The sequence below is a fragment of the Erpetoichthys calabaricus genome, chromosome 4 (assembly GCF_900747795.2).
Source record: "Erpetoichthys calabaricus chromosome 4, fErpCal1.3, whole genome shotgun sequence".
Taxonomy (NCBI): Eukaryota; Metazoa; Chordata; class Cladistia; order Polypteriformes; family Polypteridae; genus Erpetoichthys; species Erpetoichthys calabaricus.
In genome coordinates, this window is record NC_041397.2 from 252,357,730 (window position 1) to 252,380,962 (window position 23,233).

Here is a 23,233-nt window from a genome sequence, read left to right on the forward strand (position 1 = left end):
ATACAAATCTTAAAATATCTCTTTACAGATAACATGAAAATTGTAACAGCACATTGAAATTTCCAGTGTCTTACCAGTACTGGAATTTCAGTCTAGCTAACTTTAGTATCCGACGTAAATTGCAAATCTCTGTTAACTAGAGATGGCAGCCTGTCAGGGATGGCCTATTATGCTATGATAAATGTTTCTTAATTCCTGGCTTGCCTTTACAATGGCATGTGCACTCCTGCATTACAACATCCTTTTACTCAATAATCAATCAATTAACTTTTAATGCTTAGTATGGTGCACTTTCTATAAATGCTTCATGAGACACTAATTGAATTTAGATCTACAACCTTGTGGATTAAAGACCAACTTCTAAATTACTTTACTTCTTTTCTAGTCTCTCACTTCAGCAAGGGTAAACATGGGTTCCGTTCTCCTGTTATTACATAATACCATGACCACAAGTTGTCTTAGTAATTTTTTTTCTGAAAAGCTACATTCCAGTGTGTGAGCTGTGTTTTGGAAGGAAAATCTCGTATGACACACAAAATTGAAACTGTCACATCTATTCCACAACTTCTTCTTTAGAAATTAGCTCCAGTCTTTCCTGAAGTGGACTTGCTTACAGTATATTCTTTTATAAAGTTTGTTGCTGGATTGCTGCTGTATAAAAATAAGTCTGTTGCATCCCCATGATGAAAAATTGCACATTTGCTTATGTGTTTCATTTGTATATATTAACAGGGAGATCCAAATAGCATATGGTGTTCCTCCAGCAGTGACTCCTTATGAGGGAAAGCTAGCAAGTGCTTTATTAAGTGTCTTTTCCGGCCCTCCAGCTCTATGACACTGAGATAGCCCTAAGACTAACTTGCTTCAAAAAGCAGACAAACACTGTTCACTCACTGAGCATATACACAAGCCTGAAAGTGGATCAATCCTGTCAACCACTGTCGTGGTGCAAGCAAGTAGAGGAAGCAGCAGGCAAGCACCAGCAGTAAATAGTGATAAAAAAAAAAAAAAAATAATTACATAAGTAAGTAAATTTAATATGTCACCCAGTTTACACTGTCAACTGTGAATTGTCGAGCCATCCTTAACTTGGTGAGTATATAAAATAAGTGTATGTAAAGTAAGCACAACTGTTATTTTAATAATGCAAAATACAGTCTGCTACATTAGTGGCCACTGGTGAGTTTCTGTTTGATTGGAACAGAACATACATGTGTGATATTACAGTGTTATTACAATGTCTCTCTATTATAAAAAAAAATCTTGGAAGGAAACGAGACGTGATTGTCTCAGAAAGACACTTTCACATCCCGTGAGACGAGTCTTCGTGCCAAGAGATGTAACCATGCCCGGGGCCGGAAGCCCTGTGAGACAAGAGCTTATGCACAGAGATTTGGAAAAGTCCTGCGTGGTTATGTCACACATATTTCTTGTAGAGAGAAAGAAATGATATTCACTCATGGGCAGTTATACGTTGCTTTGTCATGATGTAATTCCAAATATGGAATCAAAATTCAATGCAATATTGATGAAAAGGTAAAAGTGAAAAGAGATCGAATATTTGGACATAGGTGATATGACAGAAGTGTGCCGCGTGAGATGCAGATCATGTGGCACGGCAGCAGCAGCTGATCAAGCAAAGAGGAGGTAAAAAAAAAAAACTATGTGTTTCCTATTGTATCACCATTTAAGAGGAGATGTTGGAGGAGCAACTGCGTCTCCCCCCCCCTTCACAACACAAGCTGCAGAGATGTAAAGTGGCTGGTGCATAGCACAGGCAGTATGGGTTGGCGAGCAAAGCGAACAGGGGGCAAAGCCTCCTAGTAATTTCTAAAGATTAAGACTAACTTGCTACAAAAAGAAGACTAAAATTACCAACAAAAAAATCAAAAAGAGTAAAGAAAATATCAAGAGAGAGGCAAAAGGCTGGCAAAAAACAAACAAGCAAAATGGTAAACTTTTCTGGAAAAATAGAACAATAAACTTCACAAAGAAGGTGGTAAGCAGTTCCATGAGAAGACCATAAAAAAACCAACAATCTGCCTGCTGTAGATCATCTCTGTTAAATATCACACGACAGTATTAGCAGCAGGCAGAGCGGCACAGCAGAACGTGAGGGCTGACTGAGCACACACAAGTCTTCAAGCAGACTCACACCTGATGTCCACTGTGATGACAAAGGCAAGTAGAGGAGGAAGGCTCACTGAGCACATACACAAGCCTTAAAGTAGATCAATCCTGACAACCACTGTGGTGCTGCAAGCAGGTAGAGGAAGAAGCAGGCAAATGCCAGCAGTGTACAGGGATAAACAAAAATGAAGAATTACGTAAGTAAGTAAATGAAAATGTCACCCAGATTACACTGTCAGCTATGAATCCTTAAACTATCCTTAACTTGGTGAATATGTAAAATATGTGTATTTAGAGTAAGCATAACTGTTACTTCAATAGTGCAAAATGTAGTCTGCTACATCAGTGGCCACTGGTGGGTTTTTATTTGAGAGGGAAAAAAACAACAGACATGTGTGATACTGCAGTGTTATTGCAATATAATTTTTAAAATTATGATCTAAGAAATTCAAACAGAGGAATGAAAGCAGGAATAATTTATTGAACTGAAAGACACATTTTTTTCTTTAGTTAAGAAAGTGGTTTATAAGGTTTGTAATCTTCTAGCGCCAGGACTGCTAACGCGTCAGTTAGGAGATGCTAACTACAACTACAGCGGGCAAAGTCCACTAGAAAAGAAAAAAAAAGGAAAAAAAGTTTGTTTCCGATTTTGTTTAGCCAACTTAGCCCTGACAGTATGAGAAACGTATATTAGGAGTTTCAGATTAGTAAACAAATAGCATCGGCGCAGCCACGTTTAGACATGTACAGCCCCTCTTTCTTCCATTTGATAAACATGGTCAACTGTCATTCCAATACCCTTCAAGGCAATGACAAATCATCCTTCATGTGTTCCAATTTTTTTTTTTAGAGAATCTTATCATCCAAATGAAATTAGGGTACGGCCAATGGTAAGGTAAGAAATAAATGTTTACACCAATATACGGCCTGCTTTATTTGCGGCTCTTTAACTAATTTGTGGCTACTTGCTTCTCTTAAGTTTGTCTAAATTTCCAAAATCAGGAAATTCAAACAACATGAAAAGTAAATAAAAACTTTGAAATTAAAAAAGGAAAGCAAACAGCAACATTAAAATATGTTACGCACTGAAATAAAATGTGAAAAAAGATGTAATAAAAATGCAGGTAGCAAATAATTCTGAAAGAGGGGCATGTATTGAAAGCTCATTTATGAGATTAGTCACCCTGTTGACTCTGAGAGATAACTGCTCACGTTTCTTCCAGCATGTACTTCTCCTTCAAAACGATTTGCTGCACTATTATACTCTGTCAGCTGCTCTGGTCCAATACCATTACCACATTTTATGTCCTTATTAACCTCAGGTTTCCACCACTAACAGCCAGCTAATTTACATCCTTATCTGGTAGTCTATTGACTCACCCTGCATAGATCTCATTAGGTCTGCGTGAACAAAGGTCACTTATTTGGTATTCCTTATCCTGCCTCTTAAATGCCAAAAGCCACCTAATTTGCATCCTTTTCCTGTTAGGCATTTATCTTGGTGTCCAGTTGAAAGGACAGACAGGAATTTATGAAATGTTTGCCATAACAACTAACAATGAGCATTGTAAGATCATTTATTCTTTAATTTACTGTACTGTATATGTTTCTTAAACTAAAAAAAATGATGTGTTCTTTTTTGATGGACAAGTATCCCATCCTGGCTTGACTCCTTTCTTGCAACTGATGCTGCTGTGAGTCTCATGTTCTCCACAACCACATATGTGCAGAGGATTAATGCAGTTTATATGCTGTTGTCATGTTTGATGTGTATTAGAAAGTTCACATTACTACCCTCTTTACATATGGCATATGCATACCAAATCTCCTGAATTTCCAAAAACATCTTAGAATGTTTAATGTTTCTAAGAAAATTGTTGCAAAAAAGGTAACTTAAATCTTGAAGATTAAAATCTATCTGATAAAAAATTACTAAAAGGCAAGTTAGATGTTTAATGAGCAGTCTAACAAGAAATAAGTCTAACATCTGAAACCGTCAAAGAACGCACATGGATTGAGGCTGAATGAGAAAGCCCATCACCGCACACATGGCAGCACAGTCTCCTGTAACTCTGCTGCATGACGTGCCTGGTTTGTAAAAGTTCTTGTGGTTCAAAACTGGCAGACAGCATTTAGTGTGACGCCACAAAGCAGATTACTGAGAACAAACAAATGGTGCTGTAGCTCTGTTTTGCTTGTCAGGATGTGGAAGGGCAAGTGTTACAGTCCAGGCATAGGCATGAGTGAGGTGCTGGTACATGGCTAGCCTAACACCACACACAAGTACAGTAAGTACTGTATGTCATCCATTGCAGTTTAGAAGCTGGAGAGAAGAGTCAGTTCTCCCCTTAGGCTCACTCGGATGAGACCGCTTCTTTGAAAATGCAAAAGTTTCATAGTTGTGGCTAATGGGCAGCATTTAGCTGATGACAGCGTGGTGTGGATTCTTGAGCAGAGACAAATTCAGAGTAACTGGATCGCATACTTTGTCTCTCAGAGAAACCTCTTTTGATAAAATATCTGGACCAACTGTTTTCAGCGCCATGATTTTCATTTTTTTTTTGTCTGCTAAAAATCAATTTTTTGCTGATTTTTTTTGACAATTAAATTAAAAATTCTGATGATGGCTTGTTATTATAATTAGGGTGGTGACATCACCATGGCAGCATGTTTAGATGCTTTCCATGGTTGCCAATATTTTGGGATGGTTTCTATGGCTGCGGCCTTATTATTCATGGTTACCCCGTGTGTTATGTGTTGTGAGACTTTGCGACATATTATCATATATTCCTTATGTTACATGGTGATGCGGTAACTCATGTCTTGCTACTTTGGATCAGTTTGCTATAACAAATCTTTCCATTTCTCACTTTAGTGTCAGAAGAAGATAAAATTGCATTTCCAAAAAGAATATAAAAAATATAATATACATTGGTCCCGTGGCCTGGAATTTGTGTCAACCAAACACTGGATTGTCTGCATGATTCAATAACATACTGGGAAAAAGGTGATACATATTTAATTTGCAAACTGCTTATTTTAATGTGTTAATACTTGGAGTATGTTGTATTGAACGATGTTAATGCATTGATGAAATAATCACTGTTAGATTTCCTCAGTTTGTCACAGTGTGGTCTTTATGTGATCTTGGATGCTTTAAATCTATAAGTGCTGAGGGTTTTCATTGCAGCCTTTCTGTTAATAAGTGAGGTCTTTTACGTCTTTAAATAACCTCTTAGTTTCATTAGGTAGCCAAGCAAAATGAGTGCAATAGTACAGATAGACCCTGCTTATCTGCAGAGACTTGTTAATTGATAAATACTGTTTGCATCTTGATAGTTTTATTTTTTAATTTCTAAATGTTAAATTTGTGTAAATTCTAATATTAGTATTTTAGATAGATAGATCGATTGATCTTTATTGTCATTGTCAATTTTACAAAGGAACAACGAAATTGAAGGTGCTGTCGACTCAGTGTGAGGCATAAGAGTTAAAAAGACCAGAAGAGAGAAAATAATAACAAAACGAATAGTAATAAAAGTACTTTACAAAATATACAAATTGCACTTGTTATATATACAAATTAGAAGTAAAAATAAATATTTAGGAACAATGCTACGTATTGGTTCAAGAGTTTTAAAATACAAGTTTACAGAAAGTAAAGTCAATAAAATTTCTAATACATTTTCTAAAATTCCATTGTTATAATATTAAGAAAATGGTCAGTGTTTAACTGTAGTAATTACTTTCAGGAGCCTCAAACATGCTAGGAAAGATCCCTCCCAAATTAGACAGCATGTTTTGGAGACTTTCAATCTTCACTCTGAGGACTGAGGGTGCATCCAGTGCTAGCAACCTTTACTGCACGTTGTACTTTATTATTGATGATGTTCAGTGAAGTGTGAACATTTTTTGGACACTGTTTGGCATAAAATCTGAAGACACATCTTTTAACTTTGAATGCAGTGTCAAGACTGCTTGAATCTTATAACATCAGGACTGTAGCTTTGGTTGGATGTGAAGTTTTACAGCATTTACAGCTTTACATACTGTTATATATCGCCAAACCCAACAGAGTTTGTCTTCTCAGAATATGGGAACAGTTTACCGCTCCTGTGATCTGAAAGCCCGTGGACAAAAGTGTTTCATAAATGTATCAGGATTTTATTTTTTTATAATTTTATTATATTTTACCTGGAAACAAAATATTATAACAGAACACAACTCATTCAGACAAGAGAGTAGCATATGCTTTGAAAACAATGCAAATAGAGCTCAACATTCACGGAATTGGAGAGCAAGTTATTATATTTTATTTTGTATTTTTCTTCCACTTGTTGATTTATTGATTTGTTCACAGGATGTGAAAATATGAAATTAGTGATAAAGCTGAAATTTAAAACATCATAACCCTTTCATTTAATATCAGAAATGCTACCTAATGCTTCCTGATCAATCTATATATTTTCCAAATTGAAACATTAAATGTCTCAGTCATAACAATAAATGAGGTGTGTTCTCACATCTCAATTTCTTAAAAGCCAAGATATATATATATTTTTTTTTACAGAAGACCTACTTAGAAAATAAGGACCAGTTTTGGCTGAACAGAGGCTAGATTAAATGAAGTTTTCATTCTATGATAAGAAAGTCAGCAGTGTTCAAATTTTAATCCATAAAGCAATTCCATTTGTAGTGACGGGCATATTGTCAAATTGGGAAAAAAGATATGTCACGGGGTGGGGAACCTATATGAATTTAATTTAATTCTGAATAACATATACATACCAAATCTTTATAAAAGAGAATTCACCTTTGAGGTGTTAACATTAGCTCCCATTATGAACATTCAGAAACTTATAATGGCTGGAGACTTTGACCAAACATTAAATTCAGAATTGGTCATTGGCCAACTGCAACAATGACATCTAAAACTGTGACAGAAATTCCACAGTTTATTATAAATCACAACCTTTGACCAATGGAGAGCTTTGTATCCAAGCTCAAGAGAATATTCCTTCTTCCCATCAATCGGTATATTATAGTTACTCAAGAACTGACTGCAGCTTTATTGATAATAATTTACTACACTCTATTAAATCTTAAAATTGTGTTCTTTTTATTTTGGAGCACTATTTCCTAAAACTTGACTTGCAACACCAACCTCACCCATTACTGCACTTTTAAGAGGGTACATTTCATTTACTTTTGCATAAAATTCCATTTCAGACTAGGTAGAAATCAGAACTGATTACACAGATTTCCAGAATTGATAAAAAATATGCTATATCGCCAAATGAGGCGCTCTATAGGAAAAGGTTGGCTCTTCAATTGTTATGTCATCATTTGACTACAAGAGAAACTGAATAACATATTCTTAAGTCATGTCACCAATACTATGAACATAAAGAAAAGGACAATAAGACTCCAGCTCATCAAAAACATAAACCAATGCAATGCAATAACACAGGTTAATAATGTAACCAGAAATAAATAAAGTCAGATAGTGCAAAAAAAATTAACATATTTAAACAAACACTGTAAGTCCATTTATTCATCACAGTATAAAGAAGTTATTGATTCGTTTGATAAAATACAAATATGACAGGTCAGTGCTCTTAGTTTAGAACAGTTTCATAAACATTCGGAAACACAAGATGTCAAAAAAGCATCTGCTAGTCCAGATGGCAATCTAGTAGAATTTTATGAAATGCTCTCAACTCAATTAATGCCATTACTGTTACTTGTAGAAGCTATAGAAAATAAAATTCTATCCACATCACCATGGGTAAATAGTGTCTTTCCAAAGAAAAATAAAGACTTTCTACAAAGTGCTGACCCATTTCACTCCTGAATAATGATGCTAATTTGCAACAGCATTAGCTAGAAGAATCAAGAAGGTGATTTCCTCTGTAGAAGTACAAGACTAAACTGGATTATTTAATACTAACAATTAGTATCCAATGTTCCACTTTTGCTTAGTGTAGTATACTCATCTACAGAAACTGACTCTCCAGAGGTCTTACTATCCTTGCATGCAGAAAAAAGCCTTTGACACAGTTGGATGGGAATATTTATTTACATTCCAGTTCATACATTCTACATATGTTTTAAATCAACAAAAAATGTACCCTAATTAAAATTGTCTAAAATGCACCCAGGGCAACATTCAACTTGTGAGCAATGTAACCAAGAGCACTACGCTTAATCCACATGAATGAAGTGATATGTAGGCATGAACATGTGTGGACTAAACATGTACAGATTTTTTCTTTGATTATTTCCTAAATAATAAGGTATAACAACTATTTACATAGGATTTATGTTGTATTATAAATATTATTTAGTATCCATGGAGGGGTCCTGGAATCAATCCCTGGTAGACACCGAGGGACAACTGTACTTGTGAAGATGAGAAGCATTTAAATGTAATCATATGAAAGGACACATGTTATAATATACCTTAAAATTTTTCTCTATTGCACCGTGAAAATAGCTCAGCTGGTTTACTATTGTTTCAAATGACATAACTGCTTTCTGTTGACTGCAATATCTTTAAATATTTTATGAAATCTATAATAGTTGACAAAATGGGATGTAATAAGGCAACAATGACAATGTAAATGCACACAAAGCATTAGAATAGACATACATAATACCAATGGGTGTAATGCTGACCATGTATTATATGTAGACGTAGAATTTTGCTAACAAATGAAACATTACAAACATGTTTTCCCCATATTTAAACTGTCGTCAACAGTACTCTGTGGGATTCTAAGCCATTGTAACACATAGGACATAGAAGCTCTTTTATTGGGGTGTTTTTGGTAGCAGGTGAGCTCAAATACAAAACTGCTGTAAGAAGCAGTGATGTCCCCCAGTGGGGACTGCTGCACTAGATGAAGGGTTCCTATTGCAACAGGGTGATGCACAAAAAGAATAATGTTTTGCTAATCTTTACAGACAATACCAGAAAACAAGCATCACTGATTAATTTTCTTTAATTTTGTGATAAAGGTGCTATCTACTGCACACTTGGCCTAGTAAAATCTCACACTGTTACAGAGATATTTTTCTCTTATTTAGTTATGTAGTTAATACGTTTCTTAAAATGATCAAAAACAACAATAAATTTAAACAATTGTAAATTATGTGATTTGCTCTGAGCTTCTAAGAGAGTCTGTGATAAGAACTGAACTGGTAACCTTGTTGCCCAAAGTCAAAGGCATTAACAACTAGACATCCTAGCCTACAGTTGTATTATTATTTTTGATTAAATCCTAAATCTGTACCACTTTTTGCCTTTTTAACATGATATCAATAATATTTCAATGAGTGTAATATAATTGTGTCATTTTAATCTCAGGATGCTGTAGTGTCTAACTTTGTACATTCAGTAATGTGAACTGAACATTTTTATAAATATTTATTAATCTTACCAGTATAATAAGACACATTTGCCATCTTTAAAATATTACAGATTTTAATACAACATGCATTTATGCAATTATCATCTACTAAAAGAGTTTATATCTCTTTGACCTCAATTTCCTCCCAAATCACAAATACCTGTGGGAAACTCTCCCAGATATAAATTGGCATACTCTCTCCAACTCGACACTGAATTACAGAAGGCACTTAATTATTTTTGGGCATATTGTAATATGACTGGGATGAGCTGCAATATTAATTTAGAGGGCAGTGAATAAATTATGAACTAACTTACCTTAACTAAAATAAACTGGCATCTCTCCATTCTCCCACTGCTGATTATGTTATTAAAACTGACATCTCTGTCTTCACACTGTAGAAATTTGGGCAAGTCACTTAACCTGTTTAGGTGAAAATTTTTAAATTATCTGTCAGCAATAGAACTGTAAATTTACCTGCAGAACATATTGTGCCAAATGCTTACATTCCAACAGTGTTTTATAATATTAAGCTTACTTAGCATTGATAATCTCTAGCTATGGTCACCTAATTCAGTGCTGTTAATATAAACCTTTGAAAATAAAAGTCCACAATTAAGCTAAAAATTGTGCTGCCACATTCAAAAAGGCTTATACGCTATATGTAATCTGATTCTTGCAACACAGTATTGTCTAAAATTCAACTTGACGCCATTTTTCAATACATGCTTTTTAGATGTTAGAAAGAATAAATTAATATCTGGTAAGGAAATACCTTTGGAGAACTCATTTATCTTTTATGAAGGCAAGGACATGCACTTGGTCTCCAAAGACTCACTTTGTAAATTAATTTTATGTGCAAGGTGATGAATTCAAGAATGAATTTAAATGTGTTATCCAGTGGTTTAAAAAAATCCAAAGACTACATCAGACATGCTAACTAATGAAAATAAACCTAATTCTTTTCATCTTTTATATAAATTATAATGTTCAACAGGGTGTTACTGTCTCATTGAGAGTATCATTGCCTCCACACTTTGCACAGTTTCAAACTCCGGACACCCAGAGCTGTAACCAAGTGATTAGGGAATAGGAGAATTGAGACACTGACAACAATGGCTGCCCAAAAACAGAAATTCTGGTTTATTCCCGATGTCCCAAAAACTATTTACAATAATGTCTTGCAAGAACATTAACAAAACAAAAAACAAAAAAAAAAATCAGTGCAGATACCATATGAAGGAACCTCCATAATGTTTTGGACAAAGGCACATTTTTCCTTGATTTACCCCTCTGCTTGACGGTTTAAAATTACAAATCAAGAAATTCAGATGTGATTAAAGTGCACATTGCAGACTTTCATTTAAGGATGTTTGAATACTTATCAGTCACACCATGTAAAAATGACAAACACTTTTTCTACATGGTCCAACCATTTCAGGGCACCATGATGCTTAGGACAATTGGCTTCACACATGTTTGAGATTACTCAGATGTGTTTCATTGCTTCATTAGTGCAGCCCTAAGACACCTCGGCCTGCCTCTACCTTTTGGAGTCTGTAGTTGCCATTGTTCAACATGAGGGCAAGAGTTGGACCGGTGAAATCATTATGAGGCTGGACAACAAGACAACAAGAATAAAACCATTGCTATGTTCCAAACATCATGGTGCCCTGAAGTAACAATAACAACAACAACAATAACAATGATAATAATAATAACATTTTATTTATATAGCATCTTTCCCATACTCAAAGTGATTGGGTGGACCATGTAGAAAAATTGTCGTAATTTTTCCATGGTGTGACCGAAATGTATGCAAATGCCCTTAAATTAAAGTCTGCAATGCACACTTTAATTACATCTGAATTGTTTTATTTGCAATTTCAAACGGTTGAGTAGAGGGATAAATCAAAGCAAAATGTGCCTTTGTCTCAAACATTATGGAGGGTACTATACAATAATTACCGTGGCTTCAAAGCAAAAAGTGATGACAAAACAATAAAAACAAAAAGTCTCTTCTTCTTCCTTCTGATAAAACAGTTCACAAGGACAGCCAGAAGAATAACCAAAATTTCAAAATGTGAAAATTTAAGCACACAGACAATAATGAAAAAATGGGCACACACAACTATTGATTGCTTCCACCCATAAATATATCCCATCGGAAATAAAGCTGTCCTTATTAATACATACAAAATCAAGTACTTATCTTTACTGTTCTGCTAGGCTGATCAGCAGCACAGATGTATTCATAAGCCAGAAGACCTGTCAAAAGATGACCCTTGGTGAACTGGACTACAATTTTCTACTGCTTGCCCTTTTGTCTCAACAATCCACACTCACACTTTCCTTTAATAATAAGAGAAGTTCTAAAACATGCTGTCAGGAGTGCTCTTCAGTGAACTAACATCTCTCAAGGGCTAGTCCACATGTTGTGTTCATTATTGCTGGATTTCGTCCCACTTTGAAAACATTACATTAATTGTTTGGATGGATAATAATCAATACATGGCTTTCTATTTTAAAGTACCTCTCATAACTGACTAATAATCTAAATTTACAACATGACTAGGTAGTGAACACATGTTCATGTGATACAAGATCTCTAACAAATACTGTACAGTAAAAAATGTAGGAAACAATTAAAAAGAAAAACAGCTATATACTGTAACTAGTTGTGTTACTCAGCTTCTCCGAGAAATTTCCCAAGATATTGGACCTCAGTTATGGTGCAATTGGTTTATCAGATGTATCAGAACTACTATGTAACTAATTGAGGACTTTATACAATATTTATTTTTTTTTTTTTTTACTTATTATTAGTTCACTGAAGCTCCTTACCCCTGAATATACTACATACAATTGGCCATGAGTAAAACATTCCTTCCAGTCCCTGCTTTTCCTAGTGAATGACCTAACTTTTGTTGATGGTCATTGCAAAACACAATTTTACAGGAAACGTTTTATTCTTTTGAACTGAAACAGGTAATTAGTAGGAATAATGGCAATGTTGGGTATAAATATAATTTTGCCCTGTAGCACATCCTATAAAAATGGTAGGTTCAGTCAAATCTGAATTTAACGCTTTGATCTGTAATCTTGTACCGTGTCATGCATACGCTGCTGAGGTTTACCTTCCAGGCTCATCTGCGGTAAGCGCTACCACTCTGGGACACATGAGGGCATGGACACTGATGGTAATAGCTCCCCCTTTTCCCTACAGCCTTGAGAAATGTTCATGATGGGAAACTGAGTCCTCCCCCTGTGGTTACTATGCTATAAAAGAGAGACGCTCCCTCCCTGCATGGGGTGTTTCACTCAGGAGAGAGCAGACTGATGACTGGAGCTCACACCTGAAATTGAAGAACCACAGAAAAAGGTCAAAGAAGCCTCTTATTTAATTTTTATTAACCTGCTTTTCATTTTTGCTTTACTGAACGCACCATTGAGAGCTTGTTTTGATGTCTCAGCACTTCCTCTATGCCCTGTGTATTCCATCAGTCGACAACCGTTACAAAGTTTTGGAGGGTTTAGATCAAAAGCAATATACACTGAATTGTGGTTTACTTTAACTTATCACATACAGCACTGACATTTACAGGCTGCACGTTTACGTTGCGTATGCAATGAACTGAATGTTTTGAAAGGATGCACGATTATGATAAAATGAATAACTGATGATTATAACCCTTGATATTATAATTACAATCATTAATTTCAATCAGCAGCACAATAGAAATGCACATTGTGTATTATCTTTACACATAATACAGGACAGTACAACCATCACTGTTCAGGGAAACACTTAAAAACTTAATATAAAATAGTTAAATGCTGGATTAATTGAAAATTTTAAAATTTAGTGTTTAATAATGCTTCTTTTTCATTTGTTGCAATAAAGGTACAGCAAACATATACAATATGTTTCAATGTTTTCTAATAGAGTAAATTACTGATGTACAAATATTTAAATAGCAAAGTTTTAATATGACACAAACATTCCTTCTTTTTCTCTAATATTAATGACCAGAAATTAATTGAATGGGGGTGTGCACAGTTCCAAGTAAAGAAAATGTAGTCATAGATAATATAAAATATCATTAGTTATGGAGTGTACATTAGGATGCTTAAAAAGTAAGGAGAATTAACTGATGTGCTAACAATGTAGTGTTTTAAATAATGGTCAATTTATCACCAGATGTAAAGTGTAAACTCATCTGTAGTAACTACAAAGATCTCCATCTCTAAAATGGGGAATTATAATACCAATGTCTCTAGATATCGGGCATTTCTGAAAACATTCCACTAGTTAGGCAGTCAGTAAATAAACATGGAGTGGAACTTGACAACATATTTACAAACTCCAGCATGACAGGAGCTTGGAGAGGCCATGGAGAAAGTCTATTGGGTGGCTCTAAGGCTTGAACCCCCCACCGCTATTTGGAATAAGTGTATTTGAGAATGAGAATGATACTATATGTATATGGAATTCACTTTGAAAGAAAGTAGTTAACCAGCTGTTCCCTGGGGGCCTTAGCTAATAATGTGCAGTTCCCTACCTGACCAACATGTACAGTTGACTGATCCCTACAGTAGTTGTAATCCTTAGCAAAACAAGGCATCAGAAAAAGTTACCCCAAAATCTGAATCTCTATTATTGTCATTACAGAGGCTTGCTCTTTACTTCAGCTACTCCTAAACTAAAATTTGTGGCTATAAACATCAAATCTGCAGTAAAATCTGACGTGCCATGTCTGCTGTGTCTGCTGTTGCATCAGGTTTGCCAAATGTGTAACTACATGTAACCTTTAGCACTTTCCTTGATATTCTTGTCAGTCTGAACCTCTCTGGACTGGAGCTCTATTTTTTCAATCATGTTTCAATAAAGCCTGTTCTTCAGACTCTGTCATTTTGAAGCTCCTTGCTTGCTTTCTGTCTGCTTTTATACTTCCCATCTTTGAAGGTGACTCTCAGCATGCCTCCCATGCCTTTTCTCCTCCTTGTGTTTTTCATACTTATGCTTACTCTTTTGATTGTGACACCAAAGCCAAATTGACCAATTAAATTGCTACTAGGAGCCAGACACACACACACAGAGCTTAGTGTTTAGATATTTGAGACATAATACAGTATGACCCAATTCTGATACCATGAACATTAGGTGCTGGGACATCAGATTTTTCACCCCAAACCTATTTTATATTGACCGACCATCTCAACCTGCATTAGAGGTATTCCTGTGTTTTAGTACAGCTGGCATTTAAGATGTTTTAATGGATTCTAAACAAAGTACCCTAAATGGAAGGTAAGGTCTACTAGTGTATATGCTGGGTCAAAATTTACCCAAAGGACATGACAGTTGTGGCAGGCGGGCGGGGTCCATGCCCAGCTGGGACACCCCTGCACACTATATTCAGCCCTAGACAGTGCAATACCTCCTTCTGGATTTCCCGCAGGGCTCCATGGGAATTGGAATTGGGTGCAGCCCTGTTGGGTCCCGCAGGCATATTCATCACACCCGGAAGTGCAGCCGGAATTCGGCGATAAAGCACCTGGAGCACTTCCGGGTGGACTATAAAAGGAGCCAGCGACCACCACTCAGCATCCAGAGTCGGGTGGAGGAGGACAAGGTTGCCTGGGAAGAGTGGGGTGCCAGAGAGGAGTGTTTAGTGCTTTTGTGATACTTGGTGTGCTGTGCTTTGGGACTGTGTTGTGACTGGAGGGATTACGGGGAAGATGTGCCCTCCAGCTGAAGAAAAATAAATATTTGTTTTATTTTACCCGTGCCTCCCGTGTGAATCTGTGTTGGGTCAGGCGCAATATAGCACCTTTCTTACACAGTGTTCAAGGTATGTTGTAGCTGCACCAAAACGTGACATTTGGAATTACTTCTTGCTTTTTATAAAGACAGGACATTTCACTAAAAGCCTTCACAATTCTGAGCTGAAAACAAGCATTTAGGATGTTTTTTATGGATTAGTAATAAACAAACTTAACAGTGAAAATTCCTTGAAAGTCATTAGTAGGTGAAAACTGTCCCAAAAGACATGGAAAGGTAAAATGTTTTAAGGTGTACAAATTATGGAATGAACATATTACTGTTTATTACTTGGGAGAAATGGGCAATGTTGGAAAAGTTAGAAAGGTTTCTCGTGAATAGATTAAATTTAGGATGCTTCTGCTAATTTGAAACACAAAACCTGACCAAATTTGACCTGAAGACATTTTAAGGATTAATCACGTTATTATACTTTCTATTGGAAAGTAAATTTCTGCCATTTTGTAATTTTAGTTTCCATAACTGATATGTGTATCTTTGTCTTGGTTTACAGGTTGGTGGAACTGGGGACAAAAATTGTGTTGAAGAAATTTTGAGGGTGAGTACAAGTTGTTTATAATCAACTTCATCAGATCGGCCTACATTAATTTTTGCTTTGTTTTAACATGCTGAATAAGAACATTTGTGTGAGACCGTATTTGTGTGTATACCGTAGTTTTATTTGCATTTGCTTATAAATTGCACTAGGTTTTCTGTTTTTTCAATAAGTGTTGTATAAATATATGTCATTTTGTTAATTATTATTAAAAGCTATCAAGGATGTTGTATTGATGTTCTGTTCTTAATGATGCTTGTTTAACATATACAGACACTGGTATCTCGATGTTTACTGTTGTAAACAGCAGTGGGTGTCATTTGCTTATTAGCCTATGAGGTGTATTGGCTTCACTGTCATTGTCTAGTGGTATCCAAGTGCTTATGTTGATCCCACCATATAAAGAAGTAAAGGTGTTTGTGAATGCAATTTTGCAATTAGCATAACGTAATACCCCTTAAGTGTCCAATAAAGAGAGAACTATCACATGTTAGAATGGTATCCAGAAAAATATTGAAGTAAACAAATCAGAGTGTAATGTGGAACTTTTCAAAAGTTATCAAAATATCCCATTTTCACTTATATCAACATATAATTAAAGTAAATAAAATACAATAGGAGAAATAACCATGTTTTCTTGGCAGCGAATAAAAGCTTCTTTATGCTAACTCAACCTTAATCATTAGTTTCACTTCCAAAGAATCTGATTTCAACTTTTTCTCTTCCCAGGATATAGCCTTTTGAAATTAGGTTTCTTTTCACTTCTTGTGATTTTGATATTTTTTTCTTTATTTCTTTTGATTCTGCCTGGCATGATATAGGAATGAAACCTTTTCAGAGCACACTCCTCCTGCACACACACATTCATTCAAGATATGAATCAACCTAATGGCTAAAATGGGGAGGAAACCCATTTTTGAGAAATGGTTCGAAGTTCTGTTAGGCAGCAGCTGTGTCACCATGACAAACTAGTGGCTTGATGCACAAATAAATCACAAATAAAAAATGGCATGTTTTATCAAGGGTAGCTTTTATATTCACAGTTTTACGTGGTGACATCTACATTGGAATGTGTATTGTGTCAAATGTATCGGAGATACTGTATGCTTTCTGGCAGATTTCAGACATATAAGAGACTGTTGTGATGGAAGTGAGGAGTTCTCTCTCCTTTATATGCTGAGATGCTACTATCTTCTGTATGATGTTGACTCTGGCACATTCACTTTATTTATTTATTTTCTATTTTGAAAGTGTTTGGGATAAAGAAGCAAGTTTTGTGTGGATCACAAGTTTTGCATATAAGTTATGTAAGTTCTGCTCACATTTCATATATTTCTTCAGTAAAATGTACCTCAGCTAAACCGTAAACTACAGTAATATTTAGTCTGAATGCTAATTTTGCACTGTCTTACCACTCCAAATCCTGGTTAAACCTTCTACATTATGATATCTGGGACACAGGAGAAGGTTCATTATCAAATAGGACGTTGACGCAAAATATACACAAAGTCACATTGGAGTGGGTTAACAATAATAGATTCATGATCTAGTCTGAGATAGGATTTTGTTTCATTCAAAAATATGCTACACCATCAAATTTCCAAAGACAAAAAGATAAATTGCATTGTCAAAAAATGCGAAGCCTTTCTGACATACGTTATTTTTTAGGAATCTGGCTTTTTTTTCAATCTAGAAACATTCACAGAATTTTGCTTTCACTTTGTATTTCATTAGAACAATTGGCAACAAATCCATCCATCCATCCTCTTCCGCTTATCCAAGGTCGGGTCACGGGGGCAGCAGCTTGAGCAGAGATACCCAGACTTCCCTCTCCCTGGTCACTTCTTCTAGCTCTTCCGGGAGAATTCCGAGGTGTTCTCAGGCCAGCCGGGAGACATAGTCCCTCCAGGGTGTCCTGGGTCTTCCCCAGGGCCTCCTACCGGGTGGAAGTGCGCGGAAAACCTCACCAGGGAGGCGTCCAAGGGGGCATCCTGATCAGATGCCTGAGCCACCTCATCTGACTCCTCTCGATGTGGAGGAGCAGCGGCTCTACTCTGAGCCCCTCCCGGATGACTGAGTTTCTCACCCTATCTTTAAGGGAGAGCCCAGACACCCTGCGGAGGAAACTCATTTCAGCCGCTTGTATTCGCGATCTCGTTCTTTCGGTCACTACCCATAGCTCATGACCATAGGTGAGGGTAGGAACATAGATCGACTGGTAAATTGAGAGCTTTGCCTTACGGCTCAGCTCCTTTTTCACCACGACAGACCGATGCAGAGCCCACATCACTGCGGACGCCGCACCGATCTACCTGTCGATCTCACGCTCTATTCTTCCGTCACTCGTGAATAAGACCCCGAGATACTTGAACTCCTCCACTTGAGGCAGGATCTCGCTCCCAACCCTGAGAGGGCACTCCACCCTTTTCCGGCTGAGGACCATGGTCTCGGATTTAGAGGTGCTGATTCCCATCCCAGTCGCTTCACACTCAGCTGCAAACCGATCCAGAGAGAGCTGAAGATCAGGGCCTGATGAAGCAAACAGGACAACATCATCTGCAAAAAGCAGCGACCCAATCCTGAGTCCACCAAACCGGACCTCCTCAACACCCTCACTGCGCCTAGAAATTCTGTCCATAAAAGTTATGAACAGAATCAGTGACAAAGGGCAGCCCTGGCGGAGTCCAACTCTCACTGGAAACGGGTTCGACTTACTGCCGGCAATGCGGACCAAGCTCTGACACCGGTTGTAAAGGGACCGAACAGCCCTTATCAGGGGGTCCGGTACCCCATACTCCCGGAGCACCCCCCACAGGATTCCCCGAGGGACACGGTCGAACGCCTTTTCCAAGTCCACAAAACACATGTAGACAGGTTGGGCAAACTCCCATGCACCCTCCAGGACTCTGCTAAGGGTGTAGAGCTGGTCCACTGTTCCGCGACCAGGACGAAAACCACACTGTTCCTCCTGAATCTGAGGTTTGACTATCCGACGGACCCTCCTCTCTAGAACCCCCGAATAGACCTTTCCAGGGAGGCTGAGGAGTGTGATCCCTCTGTAGTTGGAACACACCCTGCGGTCCCCCTTCTTAAAGAGGGGGACCACCACCCCGGTCTGCCAATCCAGAGGCACTGTCCCTGATGTCCATGCGATGTTGCAAAGACGTGTCAACCAAGACAGCCCTACAACATCCAGAGCCTTGAGGAACTCCGGGCGTATCTCATCCACCCCCGGGGCCCTGCCACCAAGGAGTTTTTTGACCACCTCAGTGACTTCAGTCCCAGAGATGGGGGAGCCCACCTCCGAGTCTCCAGGCTCTGCTTCCTCATTGGAAGGCATGTTAGTGGGATTGAGGAGGTCTTCAAAGTACTTTGGCAACAAATCCATAAAGAAATTAAAGTTAAATATCATGAAAGAATAACATGAAATTAATCTTTATGGCTATTGTGACAAAGACATATAAACACAAAATTAGAAAAAGAAACTTCAGGACTATTAAGCATAACTAACAAGTCATATTTCAGCTCATTTTCTGTCACAATATTTGCTCCTTTGCTGTCTCTTGGGTTGTGATAGGTATTTAGATAATACAGATCTGTTTTATCAGCATGCTGTTGAACCTCTAATGAAGAGGAGCTCACGTCAACCTAGTCCTTAGAAGGAACATTGGCAAGATCAAACACAAGGCAGGTGTTAAGAGAAGCATAAGTGTCAGAAGATTATTATGAGAAAATGAAAAGACCAGGCAATGGTATTGAAGCCAGACACAAAAATGGGTCAAAACTTCGAGATCAAAAACAATAAACATACAACCAAGAATCGCATTGAAAGATGTTAATCAAAGCCGTGACAAAAAAATGAGACTGAAAAAGCCAAAAGCTCACCTTCTGCTAGGGCCAACTTGGAAAATAAGCTAACTATTCCACATAAAGCGAGAAGTTGTTATCCACCAAAAGATAATGCAAACTGGCACTGGCATGAATTCTATAACAATCATGACTTCACAAAAATGACAACAGGGTCACGTTATGCTGAGCCATTAGCGCTGCCTAAACAAATATTATTAAAATGGTAGCAAAATTAAACTTTTCCAAAATTAATCAAAATGAAAGTTAGCCATCAAAAATGAATCTATATGCTAAAAAACTATAAAATAGATGAAAGTGCACACACTCCATAAAGCCAATTTATTATTACCTGTTAACCTAACCCATACATCTTCGAAGGTGCCAAAGTAAAACCAGCATACTTGCAGGAAAGTGTGAAGGAATTACTTTTTTGTGCATTTTTCTATATTTTATATAGATGTATGTATACTCATACATGTGTTATACACCTTTTCACTAGGCCCCATCATCCCGTCATATTGTTTCTCATTTCAGTGCTATGCCAATATTACACAGCTATTCCCTCCAGAGAACTACATGGTATCAGCTACAATCTCTGCATGTCACACTGATATTGCAACTTGGATGAGAGGGTATCATATCCAGCTCAACGTGGCAAAGATAGACCTCCTTATTTTCCCAGTTGGCAAATCTATTCAGCACCCTATCTCTGTTCAGCTTGGCCCATTATCATGATCAAAGACCAGCTGTCCCTAATGGACAATGTTGCAACTGCCTCTTGGCCTTGCACATTTATTCTAACATCTGCAAGATTAGGCCATATCTGACGGACTATGCAGCACAACTCTGGTCTTGTAATATCTGCACAAATGCAAATATCTGCTGTCATGAGCACCAATATGTGTCACCAAGCCACTACAGATAGTTTAAAATGCAGTGGCATGTCTGATATTCAACCCGTTGAGGAAGGCACATGTTATTTCTATTTTCAGATCACTAAATTGGTTCCCTATTGGTACATATTAAGTTAAAATCCTTGATGCTTGCCTATAGAGTAGTGTGTGGGTCAGGACCTACCTACTGTATATATACTGTTTGGAGACAGTTGTGAAGTCCTATACTCCTTCTTGTCCACTCTGGTCTGGTGATGAATGGCATTTGGTGATGTCATCCCTGCATGGCATCAAACCTTAATCCACACTATTTTCATGTGTAACTCCTAGCTGGTGTAATAAACTACCCACTTCCATTCAAAATTCTGACTCCCTCAATGTTTTTAAGAAGAATTTGAAGACACTCTTCTTTGGTGAATTTCTGTGCAACTGATATTGGCTGTTAGTTTTTTTTGTAACCCATGAAGTGTGACCACCTTGTATTGTGTTAGAACATTAAAACAATAGAAACTTTTTGACAAGAACAGGTAATTCAACGCAAAAACATTCACCACTCCTATCCATTTAATTCCTCCAAAAATAAAATCGTCAGGTTCTGAAGGTCCTTAATGTCCTACTGTCTATCACATTACTTGGTGACTTATTTCTTGTGTCTGTGATTCTCTGTGTGAAGAAAAACGTCATAATGTTTATGTGAAATTTACCCTTAACAAATTTCCAACTGTTTGCTGTGCTCTTGTTGAACTCATTTTAAAGTAACAGTCTCAATCTGCTGTATTAATTCCTTTCAAAGTTTTAAATGCTTTAATCATATCACCTCTTAATCTGTTCTTGTTTAAACTGGAATAATTAATTTCTTTTAGTCTTTCCTCATAACACATCCCTGTAGCCCTGGATTCAGCCTAGTCACTCTTCTCTGCACTTGTCTTTTTTTGTACCCTTGAGACCTAAGCTGTACACCAGATGAGGCCTCACCAGTCTGTTACAACACTGGACCATAACTTCCTTGGACTTGTACTCTACAATCTGTACTACATAACCTAACATTCTGTTAGCCTTCTTAATGGCTTCTAAACACTATCTGGCAGTTGATATTGTTGAGTCCACTATAACTCATAAATTCTTCTCATAAGGCATACTTTCAATTTTCAGACCTCCCATTGTGCATTCAAATGTAACATTTTTACTTCCAATGTGTAATACTTTACATTTACTTACATTAAATTTAACCTGCCACAAATCTGCCCAAGCCTGTATACTGTTTATGTCCTTCTATAATAATTCAATACATTGTAGATACTCTGCCAGTCCACCTTGGTATAATCTGCAGATTTAAGCAGGTAGTTATTTATATATACAAATACGGCATTCGTAGTCTGTGTCACAATCTGATTGTATGGGTGCATACAATCAGATTGTGACACAGACTACGAATGCCGTGAATGTAATTACCCCGATCTACATGCGGTCAAATAAACGAACCACACGCCGTGGCGCAACGTTAGGGGCATCGCCTCTGGCGCTGACGTCCGAGGTTCGATTCCCGAGAGGGAGTGCAGTGGAGTGTGTACGCCTGATGAGCCCAGAATGAGGGCGAAACACGTGTTGCGTACTCTTTGCATTTATTTGACAGTAAACTATTTCAACCATTCTATGATCTGCTCCTCACAAACTGAGGGCACCGTGGCGGATGTTAGCAGATTGCTGGCCAACCACAAGCGTTACCTGGTAGGTAACCACCCATACAATCAGATTGTGACACAGACTACGAATGCAGTGAATATATATATATATATATATATATATTAATATATATATATATATATATATATATATATAATATATATATATATATATATATATATATAATATATATATATATATATATATATATATATATATATATATATATATATATATATATATATATAATATATATATATATATATATTTATATATATAAAATCCTAAGCCTAAAAGTGCAACGATTTTATGTCATGCTTGAAATCAGGCTTATTTTAAAACCTACATATATATGTTTGGTATCATTCTTTTCAGAGTTTATCGAACTTTAATGTGATGTTGTTAGATTTTCAGATTCTTATTCTGAGTAAAGAGGAGGTAAAAAAAAATCTGTATTTGTTTCCCATTGTATCATTGTTTAAGAGGGGGTTTCGGAGGAACGACCGCATCTCCTTGGGGTGCGTTCAGCCCCCCTCTTCACAACACAAGCGGCAGAGACGCGAAGTGATTGGTGCGTAGCACAGGCCAGTGGACCTAGCACTGGCCCCTGAGGGACATCACTCTTAACATCACCCAATTCTGGTAAGGTTCCTCGCACCATAACCCTCTGCTGCCTATATTTTGGCCAATTCTGCACTCATCTACACATTTACACCCTGAACTCCCACTTCTATTAGTTTGATGTTCAATCTCTCATGTGGTGCCTTATCAAATGCTTTTTAAAGTCAAGATAAATAATATTCTATGCACTACTCAGATGGTATCTTTTTGTTTTTTCTCATAAAAATTCTAGGATGTTAGTAAAACATGACTCTTCCCTCATGTGAAC

The 23,233-nt window shown here is 37.0% G+C and overlaps 1 protein-coding gene across 1 annotated transcript in view; it reads left to right on the top strand.

Moving 5' to 3' along the window:
• The window catches only part of LOC127527565 (AF4/FMR2 family member 4-like), a 122,713-nt gene that overhangs the window by 50,949 nt on the left and 48,531 nt on the right, over positions 1–23,233 (top strand). The window contains exon 2 of the mRNA XM_051926658.1: positions 15,878–15,922. Within this exon, the coding sequence (XP_051782618.1) occupies positions 15,878–15,922 (45 nt within the window). The remainder of the gene's footprint in view (positions 1–15,877; positions 15,923–23,233) is intronic.